At 38.8% G+C, this 25,192-nt stretch overlaps 2 protein-coding genes across 3 annotated transcripts; both read right to left on the bottom strand.

The window, feature by feature from the left end:
- Positions 1-13,331: 13,331 nt before the first annotated feature.
- On the bottom strand, positions 13,332-18,146 carry LOC104456349 (putative calcium-transporting ATPase 13, plasma membrane-type). 2 transcript variants are annotated; one of them, XM_039299506.1, is made up of 4 exons: positions 18,017-18,146; positions 16,773-17,889; positions 15,424-15,654; positions 13,332-15,354 (listed from the first exon to the last, which is right to left on the bottom strand). In XM_039299506.1, the coding sequence occupies exons 2-4, from the start codon at positions 17,667-17,669 to the stop codon at positions 13,396-13,398; spliced, it is 3,087 nt and encodes a 1,028-aa protein (XP_039155440.1). In that variant the 5' UTR covers positions 17,670-17,889; positions 18,017-18,146; the 3' UTR covers positions 13,332-13,395. The 2 variants fall into 2 exon arrangements, with proteins under 2 accessions (XP_039155440.1, XP_039155439.1); XM_039299505.1 differs by having other exon boundaries at positions 13,332-15,654.
- A 4,305-nt stretch (positions 18,147-22,451) lies between these two features.
- Positions 22,452-23,180, bottom strand: LOC120286942 (putative calcium-transporting ATPase 13, plasma membrane-type). The gene has a single exon (XM_039299563.1). It carries the CDS (start codon positions 23,178-23,180, stop codon positions 22,452-22,454), a length of 729 nt encoding a protein of 242 aa, XP_039155497.1.
- Positions 23,181-25,192: the final 2,012 nt, after the last annotated feature.

Raw genomic sequence — 25,192 nt, 5'->3', positions numbered from 1 at the left:
ATCAAGATTTAGAATATAAGTATGAATTGTAAAGGAAATTAAAGTTTAACACGTCTATCACTCTTGAAACTTATAAATGACACTTTATTTTTATATTGGGGAATTTCTCTTTCTAACAACGCAAGACATAATAAGTTTGGTATATGAGATTGGTTTACTAAGTGATGGAGTCGATTGTAAGTGGTCAGTTAAGCTAGTGAATCACTTTTTAAACCTAGTAACAGTTCACAACATCATTCTGTATACCAATTATGTGGCCTAGATTCTACAAACGTAGAACTTCTCCATTTTTTAACAAGTGAAAAAGAATTTCAATTTTCTTCACCAAAATAGCACACTTTGGTAATTGAGTAGTGATGGGCACAAGACATTGGGCCTCGTCATCCCGTGGGGCACCTACTCGAGCGGAGAAGATTTTCCCCTCAAGAAACAGGAGGCGTGATTTTGGTAGGAGAGTCTCTTTCTAAATAATGCAAAGTATGCTGAAATTGATATAAACATTGGTGCATTATGATATGGTAGACTGTAAAAGAATGATTAAGTAAGTGAACATGCCATGTTCCAAATCTTTCTAACAGCTTATAACATCATTTAATGCACCAATTTCGTGATTCGGACTCGATAAACATAGGATTTCTCCATCTCTAGACAAGTAAACAAGGGTTTCCACTTTTTTTTTATAGTTAAAATAGTGCGCAAGCTCGTGGACAAAGGGGGGCCTTTGAGAATTTATCGGGCGGAGGAGGTTCGGTTTGAGCTTCCCCAAGCAGGAGAGAGTGTTTTTAGTGCGTGCGGTGGGGCCCATCTCCTAGATAGTGCACATTTAGTCATGTCTCTCTCCACATCCCAATCCCAACATCCCACACTTCCTTTTTGCACTGCTCCATTGCTGCTATGATTCCACCCATCTCTATCTTGGGGGCATCCCGGGCTCATATTATAAAGAGATTAGTAGACAGCATTGCGGGTGATTGGTTCTAGTATGGATAGGTACTACATTTGAAATCTACTTTATCAAGGTTGGTTTTTAGATTTTGAAATCGAGAATAATATCCATTAAGGCCAATTCCTATTTTTTAGAATCGAAAATTCGACTAGCCTTCTTGTGAACCGATCTGGTTGCTCACTCTTACATTGCGATCATGAGAAATTTATAGTACCAGCTAATATTAACTCTGGTACATGTGTATGGCCAAGGCAAAGATTAAAAAAAAGAAAAAAGCAAAAAAAGAGTGGAGAAAACCAATTCTTTGTATGGGTTTTGAAGCAATAAATGGAATCATAGGTGATTGGACAAACCTTATGGTATAATAAGATACGCACCCACTGTGGATATAATATTTGCATTGAACTCCCTAAAGGGATCGGAATTCTCAAAAGTGGTGACCAAGAAAAGTGGTTCGCATATAGGCTAAGGGGACACTTTTACCACCCTCCATACGCTTCAAGAGGCTGCTTTACATGACCACATATGATATTAAAATCATTCATATAAATAACTCAAAAGTTGGTTCTTGGGAATGTTGGGGGAAGAATTAGGGTTATAGGGAAAAGTGAAGTCAAATGCGAGGGTTATGGTTTAAAGGATTAAGAAAAGAATGTATTGAATTCTCGCATCATGGGATCCATAAGGTATTATATTTGTATAATGTTAATAAGAAAATCAAGACAGATGCCCACGATGTGGTGGGTCTTCGATCCTGTTGAGATGTTCTTTATATTTATTTGGTCTGTCGATGCAAGCATGTATCGTCGCTTATTCCTCGCGACCATTTCTTTAATCTCTTTCCATCATTCCGTTTCGATCTCTGTTGTCTGTGCTTGGCACGCTTGGGTGTTATTATCTTAATCGTGTCTATACTAGAGGCAGGTGGGGAGGTGAATAGCTTCTCATTTAGGGCCGACCCCTTTTATTTTTGGAGCTTCTTTTAATGGTTCTTTATGTTCAAGTAATGATAATCTGCTTACTTGCGCATGGGGATGGCTCTTTGTGGCTTTTGTGCTTCTGCGGTTAAAAGATTAAGGATGACACTAAGTAAGGGTCAAGTAATATTAAATATATCAAGATTGATCGAATATTTGTTGACATCTAAATTTTGGCTAGGTATTTTAAATTAAATTGCATAAAAAGAAGAGATCACAACAACATTCAAATGAGTATTTCATATTTTATGTCGAATAGAGTATGCCGCATCACTAAATATTTGTAGTTTTGGCATATTATTTATAAGGAAATACAAAGTATGGTCATTGGCATCATTGGCTTGGTGCAAGAGCCATGTGGAGTCTACTTCGGTCCGGCTATACGTAGTTTCACGTGTAGGCACGATTTGAATTTTATATGACTTTAAACACAAGCTCTAAGGGGTGTAAAAAAAGGGGTGTGAGTATCATCCACATGCCATTAAAATATCTTCTAGGGCAAAAAATACCCAAAGAAAATCCAAGGCGTATCGTTTTACAGCTTTTAAAGCAGAGGATGGGAATAATTCTTGCATCATGAAGCAAGAAATTTTTGGGTCGATTGAGTTGATGGATGGACTTATTTACCATTGAGTTTTAACTATATACTCTTTTCCTAACCATGAAATTAAAGGTGGATGAGAAAGCCGCTCATGGAAAAAGTTTTTTACGCTGACAAAGTATTTATAATTACTCATAGTTTTCAGTAAAGATGGAATTTGATCTTTTAAATCCGTTGTGTAGCCGGGGGAATACTTCACTGGAGTACACTTATGTCTCACTCCTCTGCTACTTTAAAAAGTAGCAGGGTTCCCCTGTAGATGCATTGATGGTGCTGGTACGTGATCCTACTAGCATTGGGGAAATTACATAATCAATCATAGACTTATTTTATGGACATTAATTGAATCAGAATCTTTTTAATTTTACCAAATCTAGTCCTGAACTCTTGTGTGAAATTTCATTGGAGTTATTCTAATCAATTTTCGAAAAAAAAGTTGATGCGGCAATTTAGTTATCGCAAATTATCCTATGTGGTAAATCATTATATCAATGATTTTCGGCAAAAATTAGCTAACTTGACTGCATTGGAATTTCACGCAAAAATTTAGGAATAATTTATAACTAAATTGACATCTATAAAATAGGTTTATGACTAATTGGATAATTTTTCGAGATGGCAAGAGGTGTGGAGCCCCCAACAAGAATGGCATGGATTTTTTCCCTAAGAAATTGGCAAAGTTGAATTTTTGCTAGTCATGAGGTGAAGATTTTGGATATATGTATCACCAATCATACTTGTGATATTTTAAAGTATCCACTCAAATGACAATCATAATAAAGTATGTATAGCTAAAGTATGTAAACAAATTTTCGTTTAGCTTTAGGGATATTAAACCACCCAAGGTTAAAATGATATATATCTCCTATTAACTTATCTATTATAAAGTAAACAAGGATTCCTACCTTTAAGAAGAAGAATCACTCCATATTTCATCAACGGCAATGTTCATCGTGAGCCATGTATTTTATAAACGAAAGATAATAAGCAAGGATTATAATTCTTGATATATCTATAAATAAATTTTTGTAAGTACATTTAAGAATTCCTCAAATCTCAGCACAGGCTGGATTCCATTTTACCCTCAAATTCTCAATTCATTTAAAATCATATCAGGTTAAATATTTCTTAGTAGCTACCATTTAAGAGCCCATGAAGTCTTTAGATATTACTAATAAAAAAAAAAAAATTTTGGAGATCACCATCCTTTTCCAATCGTTTACTAATATAATGGCATCTACCAACCTCATGAGTTTTAGCTCTAAATATTATCCCATATATTCAATTTACTACTCCATTTATTTCACGAAAAACGAATAATTTGAGAAATGATTACTTGTATTATTTAAAAAATGAATGAACGAAAAACATTTTTATCATTTAAATAAATATGATTAGATATAAATTGTTGTCAATAATAAAAATATTTTTATTGACCAATACAAGCGATTATTTTTAGGAAGATATTTTTCAAATCATTCATTTTATGTGAAACAAATGGAGTATACATTTTAATAGGTTTTCCTCTTTAAGGATTATGACTGAGTACACAGAATTACTATTTAGTTTCCCTCTCAATTCCAATCTTTTCTATTTTGGAGATTTATCAAATAGCTTTCAATTTAGGTTACTATACTACTTATTTCCTGCATGAAATTTTATATATCCATGTAAATTTTGCCAATGACGTTAAATAATTAGATGATCAAATCTTCCATATAAAATAAGATTTCTTCAACAATTTTTCTCCTATCATACTAAGAATTTTTTTTCGGGTCAAACCCATACTAAGATGGACATTGAGATTGTAAGTGTTGAACATACAAATAATTGCTTTTTTGTTAGTTTATGAGCAGATTAATTTGATATACGTAATATGTTTGATTTAGATGCTTATATAACATGATTTTAAATTATTTCTCCATTTTATGTTTGAGATCAACGTTATGATTGATTTTTAAAAATTTTATATAATTTGTAATTTTTGTGATTTATTGCTGGAAATAATATCAAATCGAGGTAAATTTACATAATTTACAAGAAGAAGAAGAAGAAGAAGAGCTTGCTGGAAAACTTGCTGGAAATCTACCCACGATTATTCGTAGCAAAGTCACAAAGTCAAACATGCTTGCGGAAGTAATGAATGTAATTCCCTTCGCGTGAATGAGATTTGTACCTATATCGCATTTGTGACTTGTGAGTCCTTCGATTATCCTACCAAAAATGGATCGTAAATGGCATTAATTCACAATCTTTTCCTAGTACAAACTGCCAACAGTCTGTCGCGTGCGTGAAACTCTCACGGCAATCATCAGAGGGAGTAGTTACGTTGGTTTTTCTCATAATATAAGGGCACGATCGAAATCAGCTGGCTATTTAAAAGGGAGACTAGAAGTAAAAGGATCAATAACCCACCGTCGTAATTCTCATTAAAATCTAAAAGTACCACCTCGTTCGATGCGTTTGTCATCATTATGTTACACGAAGTATGGAGAAAGATCATCATTTGATATTATCAGCAGTCCTCATGGTCGTTATTATTACAGCAATCGTACAAGATCTTTTGAAACTTGAAACAGTGTCGCCTCGCTTTTCCCTTTGCTTCCGAGGGATCACATACTTGTCAGAAGCATGCAATCTCATCCATCATAGCATTACCAGTTTTCAAGGGCAACAAGACACTGCTCATCTTTTTCTCCTTTCTCTCTCTCTCTCTCTCTCTCTTAAAGTCACGAGTCTCATTGGGATCATGTATGCAGCGAGACTGTTGAACCTTGTCAAGAGCATGTTTTGCACAACATTTTGTCTGCTAAATTACTGCTAGAGATGAAATGAAACTTGCTACAAAACTCAGGTTTACGAAGAGGCAAAGGACTCTCACAAGTCACAAGCTAGATTAAAACTCAACGACAAACAGAACTTAGACAGGCACAAGATAAGAAAATAAGAAAAAAGAGAGGGCCCGTCAAATTATACAAAAAATAATGCCAAAAAAGACAAATATAGACAGACAATTCCGTGTCCTCCCTTCTTTGGATTGTTTTTATTTTAAAAAATGGCAAACAAGCCATAGAGGAAAAGTTTTGGCGTTTGGTAATGTCAGTTTTCTCCTAAACAGTTTGGGTTTCTGCAGGGTTCTGCGACAAAAAAACTTTGTCCCTCTGTTGGGTGGGAAAATATGTCCAATGTCACCCGGGTGAAAAGCAAAAACCAGACCCAACCGTGCAATTTTCTTTTTTTAAGAAAGGAAGAACCTAAACTAAGGCTGTCTGCACCTCTAGCGAAGCTAAGCTGTCTTAAGGATGTGCTTGCGGCACTAAACTTGTTGCCATAAATGGCAAAGTTCGATCCAGTTAGAACTTGCCTTAAATAGTTGGAATACTATTTGTCATGACTACTAGGAATTCTTCTATGTCAACAAACTTGACTTTTGATGGGTTTGTGATGTGATTTTAGATGAGGACACTTATATGAGAGAATTTGAGAATCCTCTACCTACTACTTTAGTGAGAGAATGTAGAGGAAAAATTAGTATTCGTGTTAGCAGGAGCACTATGAACTTGAACATATTTAGGGTGCGTTTGGCAATTTGCCAAATAGTAATAATTTCTATTTTTTGTTCTCGGAAATAGATTTGGAACATAAATTCGTTTTATAAATCTTTTATTCACGAGAACAAATTTCTATTTTTTTTATTCACGAAAGTAAATTTGGAACAGAATCGATGAGTAAAAAAAAAGTTGATTATTTGCTCTCGAAAACAATATCAGAGTAAAGCCAACTCATTTTTTTTTTCTCTTTTCTCTTCTTTCTTCTTGTTCTTCTTCCCTCTCTTCTCTTCTTCAACCACTGCCACTACCGCTGCCGCCGTCGCCGTCGCCCTCGCCGTCCCCCGCCACCTGTCATCGACAATCTCACTAGAGGCTTGCTGGGCTAGGGTGAGGTCTAGCGACCTTGTTGGAGGCTCGCCTAATCACCGATGAGGCTTGGCCTCGCCAGATTTGGCGTGGTCGAGCCTTGTCGTTGGCCAGGCAGTCCTTACCTAGGCTTCCCTAGGCCACCAGTGAGCCTTGCCTGACCTGGCGAGGCTCGACCTTGCTAAGATTTGGTGAGGCCGAGCTCGCCCAGCTGCTAGCGAGGCTTGACCTCGCTAGGCCATTGCAAGGTTGGCATCACCCGGCCAAGGCGAGGCTGACCTCATGGTGGCTCGACGAGGTTGAGCCTTGTCAGCGATTGGGCGAGCTTGGCCTCGCTAGATCTAGGCGAGGCTACTTGCCTAGCTATTGGTGAGGCTCGGCCGATAAGGCGTGGCCTTGGCGAGGGCTGGCGATGCTTCGGTGAGGTCGTTAGCCCTTGTTTAGCCGATCGCCAGTTAGACCAAGGCTAGGGATCGGCAACCCTTGAAGAAGAATAGGAGAAAGGAAAGAAAAAAGAAAAGGAAAAAGGAAAAAGAAAAGAAAAAAACAATAAGATTATTTCAAAATTAAAAGAAAATAATATGAAATGAAATTTTGAGGACAGTGCAAAACACAATTTTATTCTAGGAATTGAAATTTTGGACAGTTATCAAACGACTTAAAATACTTAGAAATTGTTTTAGGAAATAGAATAAAAATGAATAATTTTTTATCATAAATTGTTTCCGGGAACGTAAGTGTTACTAAATGCACCCTTAGTCATCCTTAAGATGGGTAGTGTTGTTTGTTGAATTTGTGACCTGAGGGACATCTTATAAAGTTTTGCCTTGAGCTAAAGATCGACAAGGGTAAGAATATTAGAGTTGAGTCTACTGATAATATTGCCGCAATAACTGATAATAATTCAGATAGTGTTGATTGTTTATTGTTTATCATAGATGATTCACCGTTTGATGGATGTATTACAAATCCTTCTTTTTTGTTTCTTTCTACATTAAGCAAGAATTAATTTGCTTTTTATAGATGCTTGGGTAATGGTAAAGTGTAGCGGGGGAAAGAATAAGACATTGACTAGAGTGAGCACATTTCAAAATTGAAGAAGAATATGATTTCCTTAAGCATCATAGATTCAATTGGTTATAGGTATACTTTAGAAGGTGGAGTTCTAAAGGTCTTTTTAGGTGCCTTGGTGATAATGAGAGGAATTGAACACAATGACCTGTGTGAACTTTAAGGAGAGAATAACGAATTTTACCATGGAGACAATCAGGCACGTGCCTATTGAAGTGTTGTTTGATGAGTGCTTGGCGATGGATTTTCTCTGTGGAAATAAACCAAGATTTCATGTGTTAAAAGCCGATTGAATTCTGTGAGTGAGATTTGTTAAATTCCTTTTTGAGTTTGGGAGATTATTTTGTGATGAAGGTTGAGAAATGCTCAAAGTATATAAGTGATTCGACTATGGTTGTAATTTTTATTTCTATAATGGAATTTCATGGTGTTCTCCTTGTTAGGAACACTAATATATGAAGAGAAAAAATAGAGAAGAAAAATAAGTGAGCATTTTTATGTGAAAAATGTTAGGATGCATATGTGAGCAAGTTGTGTTAGAGAACTATCACATCAGAGAATTGATGTGGTTTGGAGCAATTAATATATTCTAATTGGCTTATAATTCATTGATTTAATCTTTAAATGAATATGATTTTAACTGGATATATTGACGAGTTTGGATTTAAGCATCCTCTTGGTGATTTCTCCAAGTGAAGGTATCGTACTTGTATCGGATTTCTATTGTGCGCTCTCAACACTCCTTGTGAATGTAGGCCACATTGATTGAACCTTGTAAATTTAGTGTCGGATTTGTTTTCTTGTGGTTTATATAATTGTTCGATCATTTACTCTCGTAATAATACGGTGACTATGGGTTTGCTTGTTTTCCCTCCCCAAATCAATCGTTTTTATACTCGGCCTGTATACATTACATCAGTCCATGACATGATGCAAATGGATTATCAATCAGTTCCAATGGCAAGGTGATACGGCACGATGAGTCTAAATGAATTGAATGGTACTCTAGCAACCCTACAAGGATGAACGCGATGTGGACACAAGCAATAATGATAATCGTTAATACATCAATTCTGTGAAAGAAAAGTGCAATTAACGTTATCCAAATCGCTTTTCAAGTTTGGAGCTGCACAATGACAAGAAGACACCACTAGGCCACAAATTCAAGTATGATCACCCGCATAAAGCGCGTCGATGTTACATCCAACATGGGTACCTATTGTAAATATCCAGTTCATCACAGTTTGGCGTGGTCACCTTACGCCGCGGCATCACATCGAATCCAAGCAAATAAGATTCACTTTTACACACTGAACACGCGAACCTAGTTTTTGTCGATACCGATTGGATCGAGGGTCAAAAGGAGGACAGTCTCCAAGTGCTTTTTACGGTGAGTCTTTTTTTTCAAAAGGTTGTACTCATTGCAATAAGGACTTCCAAATTGCATGGTAAAAATTAGGGCAATCATTGCAATTGCCCCCACCCCCTCGGCAAAGCATATTATTATGGTCAAGAGAGATGGAGAAAGGGGGCAAATGGGGCTAATGTCTCATTCATCATTGCACAACAACTTTGAATTATTATGCTCTCATTGCATATCACCACCCACCATCTCGTGGTGGCTCATCATAATTTCTCCCCTTTTTGTCCCGAATTGGACAAAGGCACCTCAGGAAATCTTGTCGCCTTGCGCCCGACTCGGAAGGGCGTTCTCGTCATTCCCGGCTGTTGCCTCCGGCTTTGGGCCAGGAAAAGAGCAAGGGGCTGGGCATCAAAAGGCCACCCCCTCCAAAAGCAAAGAACGGTCAGAACTCTTTTCAAAGCGCACAAAGTACTTTCACATCTCCCCTTTAATCATATGCCTTGCTTTGTTTTTTATGTACTCTATTTTTTCTTTTCTTTTTTGCCTTAATTTAGTTGTTTTTTTTACTTGCCAAAAGGGCACAAAAGGACATGCCTGTCCCCCACAACAAAAGAAAAAAAAGAAAAAAAAAGTAAAAGGCTGGATTATACAGTACTTTCGAGGATTAAAAAAATTGAAAATTCAGAAAAAAGGGGAAAAAAAGTTTTTTGTTTTCTAGTAGTCTCTTTTGCGGCCACTTCATCACACCAAAGTCCATGGGCTAATGAGTGTTGCTTGTGGGGGCCCGTGTGATCTGCCTCCCACGCATCTCTGCAAATCTCAAGTCCCTCCCAAAATCTATTTCTTTAGTCGGAAAATCAATTTAAAAAGAGATGAAGAGAAAAAAAAAGAAAATTTGTGAGGGAGGGTCTTCCCTGGCCCAAAATGATTTTCAAATTGCATGGGCAAATGAAATTTTTTCATTAGAAATATAATCAGGTAACTTTTGCGACGGTACTTCCATATTGATTAGAGTTAACCAATCCTTATATTCTCAAGATCTTATCAATTCAATAATCTTTTACGGATATAAGAAACCGTTATATGATGACATGATAATATTCGTTAACTTGCTCAACCGGACAGACTTGGATTTCGATGGGGCCCACATCACCACCAAATCACCTCCGTAGCCTCATGTTATTCGTCCGTACAGTGTGAAACTCGGCCGAGCTGTACCTTTCACGAGTGGAACTGGCGATTTCGGCTTTGGAAAGAAGACCCTTTTTTTGACCATGATATCTCGCGTTCATGGGGTTCTTGCTCTGGGCGGGGAGACTATTGAAAACGACACCACGTTTAGGGAAAGCAAAGAAAAATTGCTTGGGAGCTTAAATATTTTTCATGATCATGTGAAAAATAAAGAAAGGATATTAACACTCCGTTTATTTAATAAAAAATGAATGATTTACACAATATATATTAAAATGGCCGCTAGTATTGTTTGATACGATTGACCAATTATAATTTTTTCTTTGTTCGTTTAGCTTTATGAGTGATATAAATGGCCATTCTTAAGAATTGCTTTTTAAATTACTATAATATTCAAATAATAAATCACGTCTTAATTGAACAGTTTCAACTTTTAGAATAATTGGTCATAAAATTTTGCACAGATCATTTATCTTTAAATGAAATAAAGTGGAGCTTGAACTTTTTCAAATAGGAATTGATACGACAGGTGGGTGGGTGGCGGATATTGACACATCGCCGTCGTCAAAAGTGCAACGTTGAAGGCAGGAGGGGCTCGCTTTCGCGCTTTAGATTGCCATTGGAGGTGACAAAAGTTCGGGTTTTCTTGTTTTGTAGGGGAGCAATTGGGGACCAAATTCGGTCGTGTAAGACCCCAACGTTATCTTTTTTGCCTTTGCCCTTTGACTGGTGCTCTTGCGCCTTTTCATGCAACTTTGGGATGGAGACATACGTACGTGTACCCCTTTCTGTCCTTTTCATTACTCTAATTTATTTAATTATATTATTATTTTTTTTTGGCAAATCCCTTTTATACTAGAAGTTTACTTGCTATTCTCGAAATAGCAATAATACCCTTTATCACTTACCGATATGTTTTTTTTTTCATTTTGCACATACATTATACCGTTTGCAATTTTATGATAATATATTTTTCCCTCGAGTTCTTCGTCAATATATCATTTTAGAATCGGGGGCCACATAGGCGGCTTACAGGAGCACTCTCGACGATAGAATAAATTTTAAATTATTAGCACAAAGGGATGTATATGCACACACTTAAGTTTTGCAGAGAAATAATCGTCCATGATGACAAAAAAAAAAAAAAGGAAATAGAAAAGAAGAAAAAGCGTGAACCAAAAAATCCAGGTCACCAAGACTCGCTCTTCGTGCCATTCAACTGACTATGTTAGGGAACTATATGTTTGTTGTTGTTATGTATGCATTCCAAATTTTAAGAATACAACTTGGCTTGGGATTTGTTTGTTTTGCAGAAAATAATTAATTTAGAAAATATTTTTCTAAAAATGATTGTTTGTACCGTTTGAAAATATTAATCAACGAAAAATGTTTTCATTTTCGACAAAAAATTACATTTAAACATTTTCATGGACGATAAAATAACTTTTCGTTCATATATTTTGGTAAACAAATGGAGTCTTAAATTGAGTTTATTAAAATGTGAATGACGTGTTATTAATTTGTTCATTGCTTTGACATAATCCATGTGTGTAATTCATACCAATTCCATCTTTTTGCACTTCACATTTTTGTTAAGGACAATTACCAAAAAAATTCTAAATCAATTACAATTGTGTCGATTCAATCAATTTTGTCAAATTTGGCTAGCCGACGCTAATGTGGATAATTTTAAATATATATTTTTGAATTTTTAATTATTTTTTCTTTTTCTTTATTTTTCTCTTCTTTCTTCTTTTGACTACTCGCCAATCTCTCCTTGCCATTGGTTAGTGAGGGTGAGCTCACTTAGTTGTTGGCAAGGGCGACCTAGCATGCCCTTGGCGAGGCTTGACCTCATTGTCACTAGGGAGGTCGAGCTCACCCACCACCGGTGAGGCGAGCGAGTTCAACCCCGCCTAGCCACTAGATAAGCTTAACCTCACCGTCACTAAGCAAGGTTGTGCTCACCCAACCATTGGCGAGGTAAACCCTTATTAGATCCTCACCTAGCAATGGTAACGTTGAGCCTCACTAGCTAGTGGCAAGGTGAGATCGGCGACTGGTTAGAGGAAGAAAGAAGTGGAAAAAAAAAAGAAAAAAGAAAAAATAATTACAAATTTGAAAAAAAAAATTAGTAAAAGATTATCCATGTCAACCTTCATTGGATAGCTAGCACTGATTAGGATTTGGCCAGATGGATTGAAATGACATAATTGCAAAATGTCTAAAACTAAATTGATAAAAAAAATTAAAATTGAAATGACACAATTAAAATAGGCTTAATTTTTTTTTTTTTGGGTAATTTTCTCTTTTTATCATGATTTTCCTCTTCACATTATTGGCTACAGGACGGTGACTCATCGTCTCATGGATTTCGTCATTCTTCTTGCTCGTATCTGAAGTTGCATGCATACTTCACGACATGACTTGTTCATAATTCAAGGCAATTCTCTCATTTCCTAGCGTCATAAGGAGCAAACCGTGAATGCACAGTATTTTAGGCCTTATCAAAAGAGAGTTTCTGGTTTTGGCCTGAAGCGCTTCAATTTGATTCGAGTCAATTTCTTTCACAAGGTCGGACCGACATACCAAGCCCGGATAAGCCGAGCTAGATCTATTGACCCGTGCCAAAAAACTCATTAGGCATGACCTGCTTGCCCGGTTTGCAACCTTACTTCAGATCATGTTGATTCAGATTTGGAAAAACTAAGGATTATAATTACGAGAACATATATATATATTCGGAGCCGATAATTGTTTCATATAAATTTTCTACTCGGGAGAGGATAAATCCCTATTAGGGAGCAGTCGGAGCATGAAAGATGTGTGAAAAACATTGTTTTTCTTGGGTGTATTCCTAATATGTTTTCTCTATTAAGAAGAGTCTGAGGCAAGGAGTCGATTGCGTTCCTTATAGGATTGGGTGACTGGTCTGGGTCGAGCAAACGGTTAAGAACTCCTTTAGAACTCCTTATTGAAGATGATTTCAATTTGTGGTCGAATTTTCGAGTCGAGTTGGGTGCTGGTGCTCAAATTTGAAGCAAACATCCTATGATGCCCATTGTAGTCTTCTCTTACCCATTAATGCTATAGTGAAATAAAATGCTTCGGGCTTTTGGGGTGGCTCTCAAGAAGTAAGGGATCTATCCAATTATATTGCTGTTGCAATGAATGCTGTCGTTGAATTCAATGAACTCACATCGGTTGATCACACAATCCTTACTTAGGTAAAAGAAATAATCACAATGCAAATTCGATGTACCTACAAAATTTAAAGAATCGGGTTAAACCCAATTAGTGTTCCTACTGTTTTCTGTACAGAATTTTCCTCACGAGCTCCTTTTTGATCTCAAGTAGCTGAAGATTGACGTATCGGAGACTGGAATGAACTTGACGGCCCAACCAATAGGCCAAGACAAGGCTGAGATCCCAACACATGTGCCCCATAGTCCCCAGCTCAACCGCTCCGTGTCCGTGAACCACTTCAGGAACTCGACCATCGCCACCTGGAGGATCACCGTCACCAAGACCATCCCGAGGAATAGCTTGCTCTTGTGTATGCCCTCGAACACATTCTTCTTCTCGAGGTTCCTCTCGTCGAACTCGTTGAAGACTTGGCACAGGATGAACACGTTGAATATCAGCGTCCGCTTCCCCGCCTCATCCACGCCGAAGATTGATTCGCCCTTGAATTGTAGGGTGAGGAGGACGGCTATTTGGTATGTTGCTTCAAGGTTCCACCGCATGACGTTGGTTACAAGCGGCTGAGTTTGGTAACCGAGGGACTTCTCCATGAGCTCCCTGGTGGGCAGCTCCGTGACCAGGACCAAGAAACCAAGCATGTATATGATCAGACTCACCCACATGAGGTGGACGGCATTCAGGGGGACGGCACCAGAGGAGACTGCGGCCACGAAGTTGATCGCGTGGGCCACGACGTTCACTGTGTTCTGGAATTGGATGAACTTCTGAATGTTTTCGTAGACGCATCGACCCCACCATAGTACCCTCACCACGGATGCAAAGTTCTCGTCGCGGATGATGATGTCTAAGCTCTCTTTAGCGACCTCGGTTCCTTGGATGCCCATTGAGATCCCGATGTCGGCTTCCTTGAGGGCAGGTGCGTTGTTTGTATCGTCCCCCGTGACTGCAACCACGTGGCCTTTTTGCTTCAAGCACTGAACCATGAGGAGCTTATCGAAAGGTGATGATCTCGCCATGACCCGGATTTTCTCAACTCTTTGAAGCCTCTCCTCAGGCGTGTAGCTGCGGAACTCAGCTCCTTCCACAATGAAGGCTTCGTCCTGGGGCTTGAGAATCCCGCACTCTGTGGCAAAGGCCTTAGCGGTGAAGATGTTGTCTCCTGTTATCATCTTGATGTTCACTCCTGTGTCCTGACAAGCTCGGACCGTGCTCTTCACACCAGCATGGCACGGGTCCTTAATACCCACAAGTCCTAGCAATGTCAGGCTGTCCTCTTGAATCTTCTTCCCATCTTTTCTTTCTTTGGTCGCTTCCTTGGGGACTTGTTTATGAGCGAAAGCAATGCACCTGAGGCTGCTCGCTGCCATCCCCTGGATAATCTGCTCGAATCTCATCCTTTCGTCTTCGTCCAGATCTTTTGCTATCCCCGACCTGTCGTAGAAGCTCGAGCACATCACCAACACCATCTCTGCTGCTCCTTTCCAATGCACGTGGACCGTGTCATCCGTGCTCTTCATTACTAGGACACTGCTTCTCTTCTTCTGCAAGTTGAAGGCTTCGACTTGGATGACTTCACATCTCTTCTTCATATCCTCCATGTCCATGCTCAATTGTGAAACCGCCCAGGAAATAATGGCTTTCTCGGTGGTACTACCCAAGAACTCATACTCTGATCCCAAAGACGGCCTATAGAAGCTGCCCGTGGTGTTCAATGCGACCCCCTCCCGAATCAAATCCAGGACATTCTTGGAGACAGAGGAGTACTTGTTTTCCTCCATGGAGTCTAGGCCGATCCAGAATTTTGTCACCTTCATCTGGTTCATCGTAAGAGTGCCGCTCTTGTCGTTGCAAATAATGGTGACCCTCCCCATCGTCTTGCAGGTCGACAACCTCCTTACCATCACCCAATCTGCCATCATCCTCTTCATTGAATAAGCGTGAGCGAACGTTACCGCTAGTGGCGAGCCTTCGGGAATTGTGACCACCTCAATCATCACCATGTCTGCTATGATTCCTACCACGGAGTTTATGATATTGTGACCCGTCGTCTGGCCCACCACAAATTCCTGGTTCCCGTTCTTGTCCTGTGTGTTTCCGGTGAAGTAGCGAATTAGCAGGACAACGAGAATCAGGAAATTAACCGCCAAGCTTACTTTGCCAATCGACGAGGTGAGCTTGTTGAGCCGAGCCTGTAAAGGAGTCTGCTCGCTGCTGTCGCGGCTGATGGAGCTCGTCATCTCGCCCCACGCGGTGTTCATCCCAACCGATGTAACCAGCATCCGAGCTGAACCATCAGCAACCTTCGTTCCAGAGAACAGGAATGGATTCTGATTGCTGTTCACTTCTACGTGATCACTCTCCCCGGTCATGCTCGATTCGTCAACCTAAATTGAAAATGCAAACGTCGCACATGATTTAGTGACGCTAGGGTGACACGATACAATGCGTTCTCGTCTCAACTTTAAACAAAGAAAATAAACCCCGAATAAATATTAACACGAACAAATGGAGTGTATTTTAACTTTTAACAAAGTTCGTTCTACCATGACTGGAACTTTGACTTAAAACCATTATTTTTTTTCGTCATAGAATTAAGATAATGAAAGGTGACAATGCCTAGTATCAAACAGAATATTACCCACTTATACATTTATTTGGACTATTAACTTGTGCTCAAACTTGGTAATACTAAATCCGTATATGAATGGAGAAAGCCAACACGAAATAATGATATAAAATTCAACCTAAAAGTTTAAAAAGACCACATGTATATAAAAAGTATATAAATCACACTCTCAAGTAACTTAGGATATTTCACACTTCTATCATGTGCAAGTTGGATTAGGAGCGATAAGCGAAATTCGACTAATGAGAGCGGTGCACATGTGAAGAGGCAGAACTTGGCTCTAACCATGTCAAAAATATTAACCTAAAAGTTTAAGCCCATAAATAGAGGGAAACCGTTATTGTATTACACAAAAGGAGCTTGATAGAGAGATCATTATGGGAGAACCCGAGTTCAAGCCTATCAATATATCTAGTTCGACTCACCCTTTACTCAAAAACTTAAACAAATGAGTTATGACCAACCATAATATATTAAGTGTTCCATACTCTCCGATGTGGATTATTAAAACATAATTCACACGTGTGTACCAACAATCTTCCATCATGTATGAGTTCAGTATTAAGTTTGCTCTTCTTTAATATATATGTTTCTGAATCAATAAGTCTCAACTTGAATCTTAGATTCCCAGCTTTATCTTGGTTTCTTTCTCTAGACCGAACCAATAAGGTTGCCCCAAATCCATGTTTGTCATGAGATTCATTCTCTGATATATTCACCAAACACCACTACACATTGGTGTTTGGTGCTATTATTAAATAGTTCTGATACCATTATTAAATAGTTCATTATAAAAACTCAAACTTTTGAATTGACTTTCCATTTGTTAATATGAGAATCTGATGCAGTCAAACCAGTTCAAGTAGTCGTCCATACCTGCAAGGATTGCCCCTCGATGAACAGCCCGTCTGCCGGGACTCGATCGCCTATCTTCAAACAAACAACGTCCCCGACGACGATCTCAAATATGGAAACCTGCTGCCGCCAACCCTTCCTTAACACATCGATGAGAATATTACCACTTGCTGGAGACAATTCATCGAATTGTCGATTTTGCCAGTGATGGCTCACGGCTGACATCGTGATCATGAGGAGCACCATCACGAATGTGCTCCCTGCGTCACACCAGCCTTCCTTGACCCCATTCTCCTTGATCCCTGACCCGAGCCAAAGCGTGGCGCAAACAAGAAGAATCGTGATTTTGAGGTCCATGGAAGCCTCAAGCACGAAGTGGAAGAAGCCCTTGGCGGGCTGCTTGTATGTGTTGATGCCAAATACCCTTTGCCTGTGAGAGACGTCATCCGGTTGGCCGCTAATTCCAGCATTGACGTCAGTTTCAAGGGCCGAGGCGACTTTGTTGACACCCCCAAAGTGTCTGAGGTGATCGAGGTCCTTGTCCTTGACCAGCTTGGTGAGCTGTGACTGATCCATCTTGAAGGAGCTGGGTTGGTCGGAGCGAGCACTCGGAGCCTGATCGGGGATCAAAATTGAAGTGTAGGAAGGAGATTCTGTTGGGAGCTTGTTAGTTTTCTCTGTGGAGGTAGTGAAGGCTCGGGAGTAACGGCTGGTCACGAAGGCCAAACGCCATTTCTCGGCAAACTTGGACATAGGGGGCAAGTCGAGAGAGACCTTGGGGCGGACGTTGTCATCTTCGTCGTCGTCACCGCCACTGAGAATGCTCATCGTCGCTGGGAAGGGCCAGAAAGGCTTGTGATCCTCCTCCTCCGACGATGAGTCGAATTTGTGGAATATTGTTTGAGATGATATCTTCATACAGCTTGAGCTGAACCAGATGGTGGCGTCATTCGTGTAACGGATTAACTAGGTTTCAGCGAAATCGGAGGACGTAGCGGAAAAAGTGGTTCCCCGAAACGAAGCTCCGCCCGCGATTGAGTTCATTTGACGGGGCTTGGGACGAGGAGTCAACGAATTGTCGAAAGATATGCAGGGAGGATGACCCAACGCCGTGTTGTTTCTTTGATGGTTTCAATTCCTACACGGAGTATGAAATGCTCTCTATGAAAAAGAAAACAAAAAACAAAAACAAAAAAATACTGTTGGTGCATCAGAATTTGCACCTTGTATGGTGATAAACAAAATAGGATAATATAACCACTCACTGCGGTGGCGTAGTTGGCTTGAGCTTTGTGCCTCCCACGAAAGGTGCCAAATTCGAATCCCAGCGGCGTTACTTGGTGGCTTAACTGCTGGCGTGAGTGTGGTGGCTAACTTATGTCATCAGCCCCAGGTTCTTCCCGCCAGCTGTTGGCTTTCATGGTTTCCTGGGTTATCAAAAAACAAAATAGGATAATATAGACAACTTATTTTTTCAATGCCGCGTCTCTACTAGCATCACCTTCTTTGGGCCTTCAGATGCAATCTGCCATGGCGAAACAGTTCGTGGGTCAAAACCTCAACTGGACCGTCTCCTTCCTTGCGGGCAAAGACTTTTACAAGTGCATTGCTCGCTTCTCTTTTGGTACTCTTTGTTATTTCATTTGGAAGCACATGAATGACATTCTCTTTAGAGAGTAGCGCTTATGCATTCTAGCGGTGAAGAATTAACTCATCAAGGTCATCAGAGACAAGGCCACCACCTTCAGGAATGTGGATGATACTTATAGAAACCGGAGATTGCAGCGTAGCTCGAGTATTGATCTGATCATTTTTTTCAGCTGGGGAGTCTTCTACTTCGGCAGGGCCCTAGCTTGGTGTTTGCTGTCTGGATACTCTTCCTCCGCGTGGGTACTTCCTTGATGGCTCTTTACTTTTGTCGTTGGCGGATGCGGGCGTAGATTGTGCTTCATTTGGCCTTCTGTGGCCTCCTACTGCTTTTCTTTTCCTTTCGCCATTGTTTTGGCTGTTTCTGCTTCCTCAGGCCCGCTCTTGCCCTCTTTTGCATTCACTCTAACTATCCTGTTGTTTTGTTGAGTGCAAGTTTTGTAGTGTCGGATCTTTTGTAATTATTGGTTCAAGCTATATATTCTTACCCTTTATAAAAAAAAAACCAAAAAAACAAAATAAGATAATTGCCTTGTGCTAATTTAGGTTCAGTGAAATCAACATATGTGTACTTTACAGTTTGTCATGAAGACATCGACTAAAAATATGAATTGCTATAGATCACGAGAACATGGTGTGAAATATGGATCATCATGAAAATCACAAAATTCGCATTAACACCACTATAAAGAGTTAGGGGTAGATCAAATCATCCGGAAGGGTAAAGAAAAAGTCAGAAGAAGAAATTCTCTTTCTAGAAGAGTTAACTGAATCAGAAAAGGGTCAAAGATTGAGGATCTTGCTGCACCTACCTGAGAATAATTTTAAATTAATTTGTTTTGCATGAAGGAATCTCACGGTTGACTCATTATCTGTCCTGATCTTGCTCCGCGTTTCCTGGATGTTTCCTTCCACTCGCATTTTAGGAATCCCCCTCTCATGATAAAACATATTATTGACGAATGAGAACGCGAGAGTTAAGAGAAGCAATACTCTATTACTCTCTTTCCTAATAAATGCTTTATTTAGGAAGACTTTTTGGAGTTAAACTGAAGTATGTGTCTGTGTGTGAGAGAGATTAAACCTCTTTCACCATTCGATATTGATGTTGTTACGTTCGCATTCCGAATTTCAAAAATAAGAGCGGCTTAATTTGAGTTAATTAGAAATATGACTAATATGCATCATGAATTTGTTCCTTGCCTCGATGTAATCTATGTACGTAATTCATATTAGTTTAGTCTGTTTGTGCTTCCACATTTTCTTACGATTTTGTTCTACACGTTCTTGGCTATATTGAGGTCACTTGTCTTATTTCTTATTTTCTCAATGAATGCTTTCTTTGAATTGGAAAAATTACATCGACACATTCCTTATTTTTTTAGTTAAAAGGAAAAAAAATCACACTGCATCAGGAGAAATTCAATATACCAGCACAATAAGAAGATTTGAGTTAAACCCAATTAGCGTTCCTAAACCTTATAAATTGTTCTTTGTGCACAATTTTCCTCATGAGCTTCTTGCTTGTCGATAGCAGCTGTAAGATTGGTGTATCAGAGATCGGAATGCACTTGATGACCCAACCGATGAGCCAAGACGTGGCTGCGATCCCGACAGATGCGCCCATTGTCCCCAGCTCAACCAGTCTGTGACAGCGAACCACGCTTTAGGAACTCGACCATCACCACCTGGAGGACCACCATCACGAAGATGATCCCCAAGAACATCGTAGCTAATCTTGTTGCAATTAAAGCTCAATTAGGTAATCTCCTAAACTAAACTCAATTCAAATATATTAATTGAATAATTTGAATTATACGATTCTATCGTCGGTTTGGAGTGAATATTTAGGAATTTGATCTTTAAGAATTAAGATTAGGTAATCGATAATGTTTGATTCCTTTCTTGAGTTGGATTCGATAGTTGAATTATTTTTAATAAGCTTTCCTATTTTGTAGAAATATATATATATATATATGCATTGAACGTTAGGATAGGCGTTTCTTAGTTTAGAATTGCATACTTAGGAACTGCGTAGCTATTTAAGAAATTGCTTAATTTAAAGTAGGATTTAATTTAAATCATTTCCTAATTTCAATTGGGTAATATCATATTTTAGGAAATTTCCCATTTTAATCTCAAAAGAAAATCGCAAAATAACATTCATAAAATAACATGCATATATATATATATATATATATATATATATATATATCATATAAAATAGATTGCATGTCGTGTAGATTAGTTCATAATTTTTGTCCATCATTAAAATTAGGTTATGTTACAGTTTAATAATTCATGCACGCTAAGCTTAGCTTAAAATTGCATATAATTTAGTTTTCATAATTAAGGAAAAACCTAAAAAATAATTATTTGGAATTGCATAGGCATTTAAAAATTATATTTAGGCTAGGCAAACATTTTTAATTAACACTTTGTATATATTAAAGAAATTAACCACGGCAAGGTAATCTTTTTCTTTGCATTGAGGATAACCCTATTCTTAGTAATTTATATATTTATTTTTTTATCATTGAGTGTTACGTTATTTGATTACACACCCGCATGAATACCCATTACATGTCAGGGGATTTGGGTTTCAACTCAAAAAAACTGCTTGCAAAATATTTTTCAAAGTAAGAGAAAATGTATTAAATGATGTTAATTTAATGTAAAGTTAATCAAATCACTGAATCTATCAAAATTCTAATTCACAAAAGTAAAATTTTATCCCACACTTTATTTGAGCTTGTTGAGCTGAGCTGGTAAAGTGGTCTGCTCGCTACTGTTGCGCTGATGGAGCTCATCATCTCGCCCCACGCGGCGTTCATCCCAATCGATGTAACCAGCATCTGGGCCGAACCATCAGCAACCTTCGTTCCAGAGAACAGGAATGAATTCTTGATTGCTGTTCACTTCGACGTGATCACTCTCCCCGGTCATGCTTGATTCGTCAACCTAAATTGACCATACAAACGTCGCACATGATTTAGTGATGCTAGGGTGACACGATACAATGCGTTCCGGTCTCAACTTTAAACAAAGAAAATGAACCCCGAATAAATATTAACACGAACAAGTGGAGTATGTTTTAACTTTTAACAAAGTTCGTTCTACCATGACCGGAACTTTGACTTAAAATCAAAGATTTCTCTTTTCGTCATAGAATTAAGATTATGAAAGGTAAAGGTGCCTAGTATCAAACAGAATATTAGACACATGTACATTTATTTGGACTAATTAACTGTGCTCGAACTTGGTAATACTAAATCCATACATGAATGGATAAAGCCAACATGAAATAATGATAAAAAATTCAACCTCAAAGTTTGGAAAGACCAAATGTATATAAATATTATATAAACCACATTCTCAAGTAACTTAGGATATTCAACAATCCCCTCATGTGCAAAGTGGATTAGGAGCGATAAGTGAAATTTGATTAATGAGAGTGACGCACATGCGAAGGGACAGAACTTGGCTCTAACCATGTTAAAAATATTAACTTAAAAGTTTAAGCCAGGAAAGCCATTATTATGTTACACAAGAAAAGCCTAATAGAGAGATCAACAAGGGAGAGTTTTAGTTCAAACCCATAAACCTATTTAGTTAGACCCAACTTTGCTCAAAAGTTTAAACTAATTAATTATGACAAACTAGGATATATTAAGTGCTTCACACTTTCAGATGTGGATTTTAAAACATAATTCACATGTACGTATCATCAATCTTTCATCATGTATCTTTTATTATTAGGTCTTTTCTCCTTTTAATATATATATGTTTTTGAACCTACACATCTCAACTTGACTCTTCAATGCCCAGCTTCATCTTGGTCTCTTTCTCTAGACCAAACCATGAAGATTACTCCGAATCCATGTTTGTCATGAGATTCATTCTTTGATACATTCACCAAACATCAGTACACATTGGAATGCTCATCAATCAACCATAAGCTTTGATACTATTATTAAATAGTTCATTATAAAAACTTAAACTTTTGAATTGACTTTCTATTTGTTAATATGAGAATCTAATGCGGTCAATAGTTCAAATAGTCATCCACACCTGCAAGGAGTGCCCGTCGATGAACAGCCCGTCTGCCGGGACTTGATCGCCTATCTTCAAACAAACAACGTCTCCAACCACGATCTCGAATATGGAAACCTGCTGCGGCTGACCCTTCCTTATCACATCGATGAGAATATTACCACTCACCCGAGACAGTTCATCGAATTGTTGGTTTTGCCAGTGATGGCTCACGGCTGACATCGCGATCATGAGGAACACCATGACGAATGTGCTCCCTGCGTCGTACCAGCCTTCCTGGACCCCATTCTCCTTGATCCACGACCCGAGCCAAATCGTGATTTTGAGGTCCGTGAAAGCCTCGAGCACGAAGTGGAAGAAGCCCCTGGCGGGCTGCTTGTATGCGTTGACGCCGAATACCTTTTGCTTGTGAGAGACGTCGTCCGGTTCACCGCTAACTCCAGCATTGACATCAGTTTCGAGGGCCGAGGCGACTTTGTTGACACCCCCAAAGTGTCTGAGGTGGTCGAGGTCCTTGTCCTTGACCAGTTTGGTGAGCTGTGACTGACCCATCTTGAAGGAGCAGGGTGGGTCGGAGTGAGCGCTAGGAGCCTGATCGGGGATCGAAATTGAAGTGTAGGAAGGAGATTTTGCTGGGAGCTTCTTAGTTTTCTCTGCGGAGGCAGTGAAGGCTCGGGAGCAACGGATGGTGGCGAAGGCCAAACGCCATTTCTTGGCAATCTCGGACATAGCGGGCAAGTCGAGAGAGGCCTCGGGGCAGGCGTCGTTGCCGCCGAGAATGCTCGTTGTTGCTGGGAAGAGCCAGAAAGGCTTGGGATCCTCCTCCCCACGATTATTAGTCGAATTCGTGGAATGATGTTTGAGACAATATCTTCATATAGCTTGGGCTGAACTAGAGGGTGGCTTCATTTGTATAACGGAATTACAGGGTTTCAGCGAAATCGAGGGACGCAGCCTTGTATGGTGATAAACATATAGGACATTGCCTTGTGCTGATATAGGTTCAGTGAAATCAGCCGATTTGTTCCTTATAGTTGGTCTTGAGGATATTGGCTAATGATATAAATCGTTATGAATCTCGAGAACACGGTGTCAAATATGGATTGTCACATGTCATGAGAACATGGATTCGCATTAACACAATTTGGAAAGAATTATGCTGCGTTTGGTAGTCCGGGATTTGAGTCCGGATAGGATAACAATTATCCTATCCGATGTTTGGGAATGTTCACCGGATCGGACAAACTTGGATATATCCGGATAAAACGCTGGATAAAAAATCCGGGGGAGGGGGTGAGATAAGCCCGGATTGGATAAGATTTTTTTCTTTTTTAAAGAAAGAAAGAACTTAACAAAAAGAGAAGATATCACTTGCCGTTTTGAATGGTGGCCACTGCGGAGGTGGCCACAATTCCTAGATCTAGGGTTTTTCCATGGCCTTTAATTAATTGAATTTTCTATTTTTTAGTTTTATAATTTAAATAAATATCATATTTATTTTTTAATCTTATCCTGAAGTGCACTAAACACTTGATAGGATTAGATATGTCCGCCTTTATTATCCAAATGATTTAATATCCTACTTTATCATATTCTATCATGATTATTATCCGGACGACCAAACGTAGCCTTAGGGATTAGACCAAATCACCAGGAAGAAGCCACGCTCCGAAACCATCTAGGTAAAGAAAAAACAGAAGAAATACTCTAACTAGAAGAGTTATCTGTGTTGAAATATAATATACAGCGATGACAAGATCTTTGCAAATTAGTCAATGTGAAAAATACCAAAGAAATAAATGAGAAATAACAAGACACTAGAGATTTACGTGATTCGGATCAAGTATCGATACCTATATCCATGAAAAGAGCTTATAGTAAATATTCTATTATAATTGGAGAATTAAAGTCTACAATCATTTACATGCTCGAGAGTTTTTTATATTTAAATTTAGCTACAAATCTAAAACATTTATAAATAAATAATTCACTTAAACGGGAAATTCACGACATAAAATCACCGCGTTCAAGCATGAACCTTACGCCAAAAACAAGAACTTGTCTGCTAGTTCATTTCTTTTCGTACGGCCTCACATTCTTATTTCTTGTGCGGTGCTCGTCGACCCGAAGAAAAGCCCAGATGGCTTTGTGTGCCGTAAGTCAACAACTTTGACCTGCACCCACCGCTGTGCAACTTCAACAAGGATTCAGCTTTTGCAGCAAAGATAGAGTTTCTTTATTTGTTCTTTTAGCAAAAGACGTGTCTGCTCCTAAAAGTTAAATAGATAAAATAAAAAATAATGTGCTCATATATTGTCCTTTAGCGCCCCTTGCTTTTTTTTTTTTGCTCATACGTCCGAGACAAGTCCATGAAACAAGGGCGTCTTCATCTTTCAAATCTTCAAGGAGAAATTTCTGTTAACAAATTTGATTTAACAAATTAATTCAAATTCGAAAAATTAATTTAACAACTTGAATCAGACAAGGGTCCAAGATTGAGGATCTTTCTGCACCTACCTAACAATAATTTTTAATTAGTTTGTTTTGCGAAGGAATCGCAGATGACTAATCATCTGTCATGATCTTGCTCCGCGTTTCCTGGATGTTTCCTTCCGCCCGCATTCTGGAATCCCCCCCCTCTCAAGAATAAACATTGTATTGACGAATGAGAACGCGAGAGTCGAGAGAAATGCAATACTATATTACTCTCTTTTGTAAAAATGCTTGAAGTGCTATCATGT

This window comes from Eucalyptus grandis, chromosome 8 (assembly GCF_016545825.1).
Source record: "Eucalyptus grandis isolate ANBG69807.140 chromosome 8, ASM1654582v1, whole genome shotgun sequence".
NCBI classification, from domain to species: Eukaryota; Viridiplantae; Streptophyta; class Magnoliopsida; order Myrtales; family Myrtaceae; genus Eucalyptus; species Eucalyptus grandis.
The sequence above is the reverse complement of the archived record's forward strand: the minus strand, read 5'-3'. Positions and strand labels throughout refer to the sequence as shown.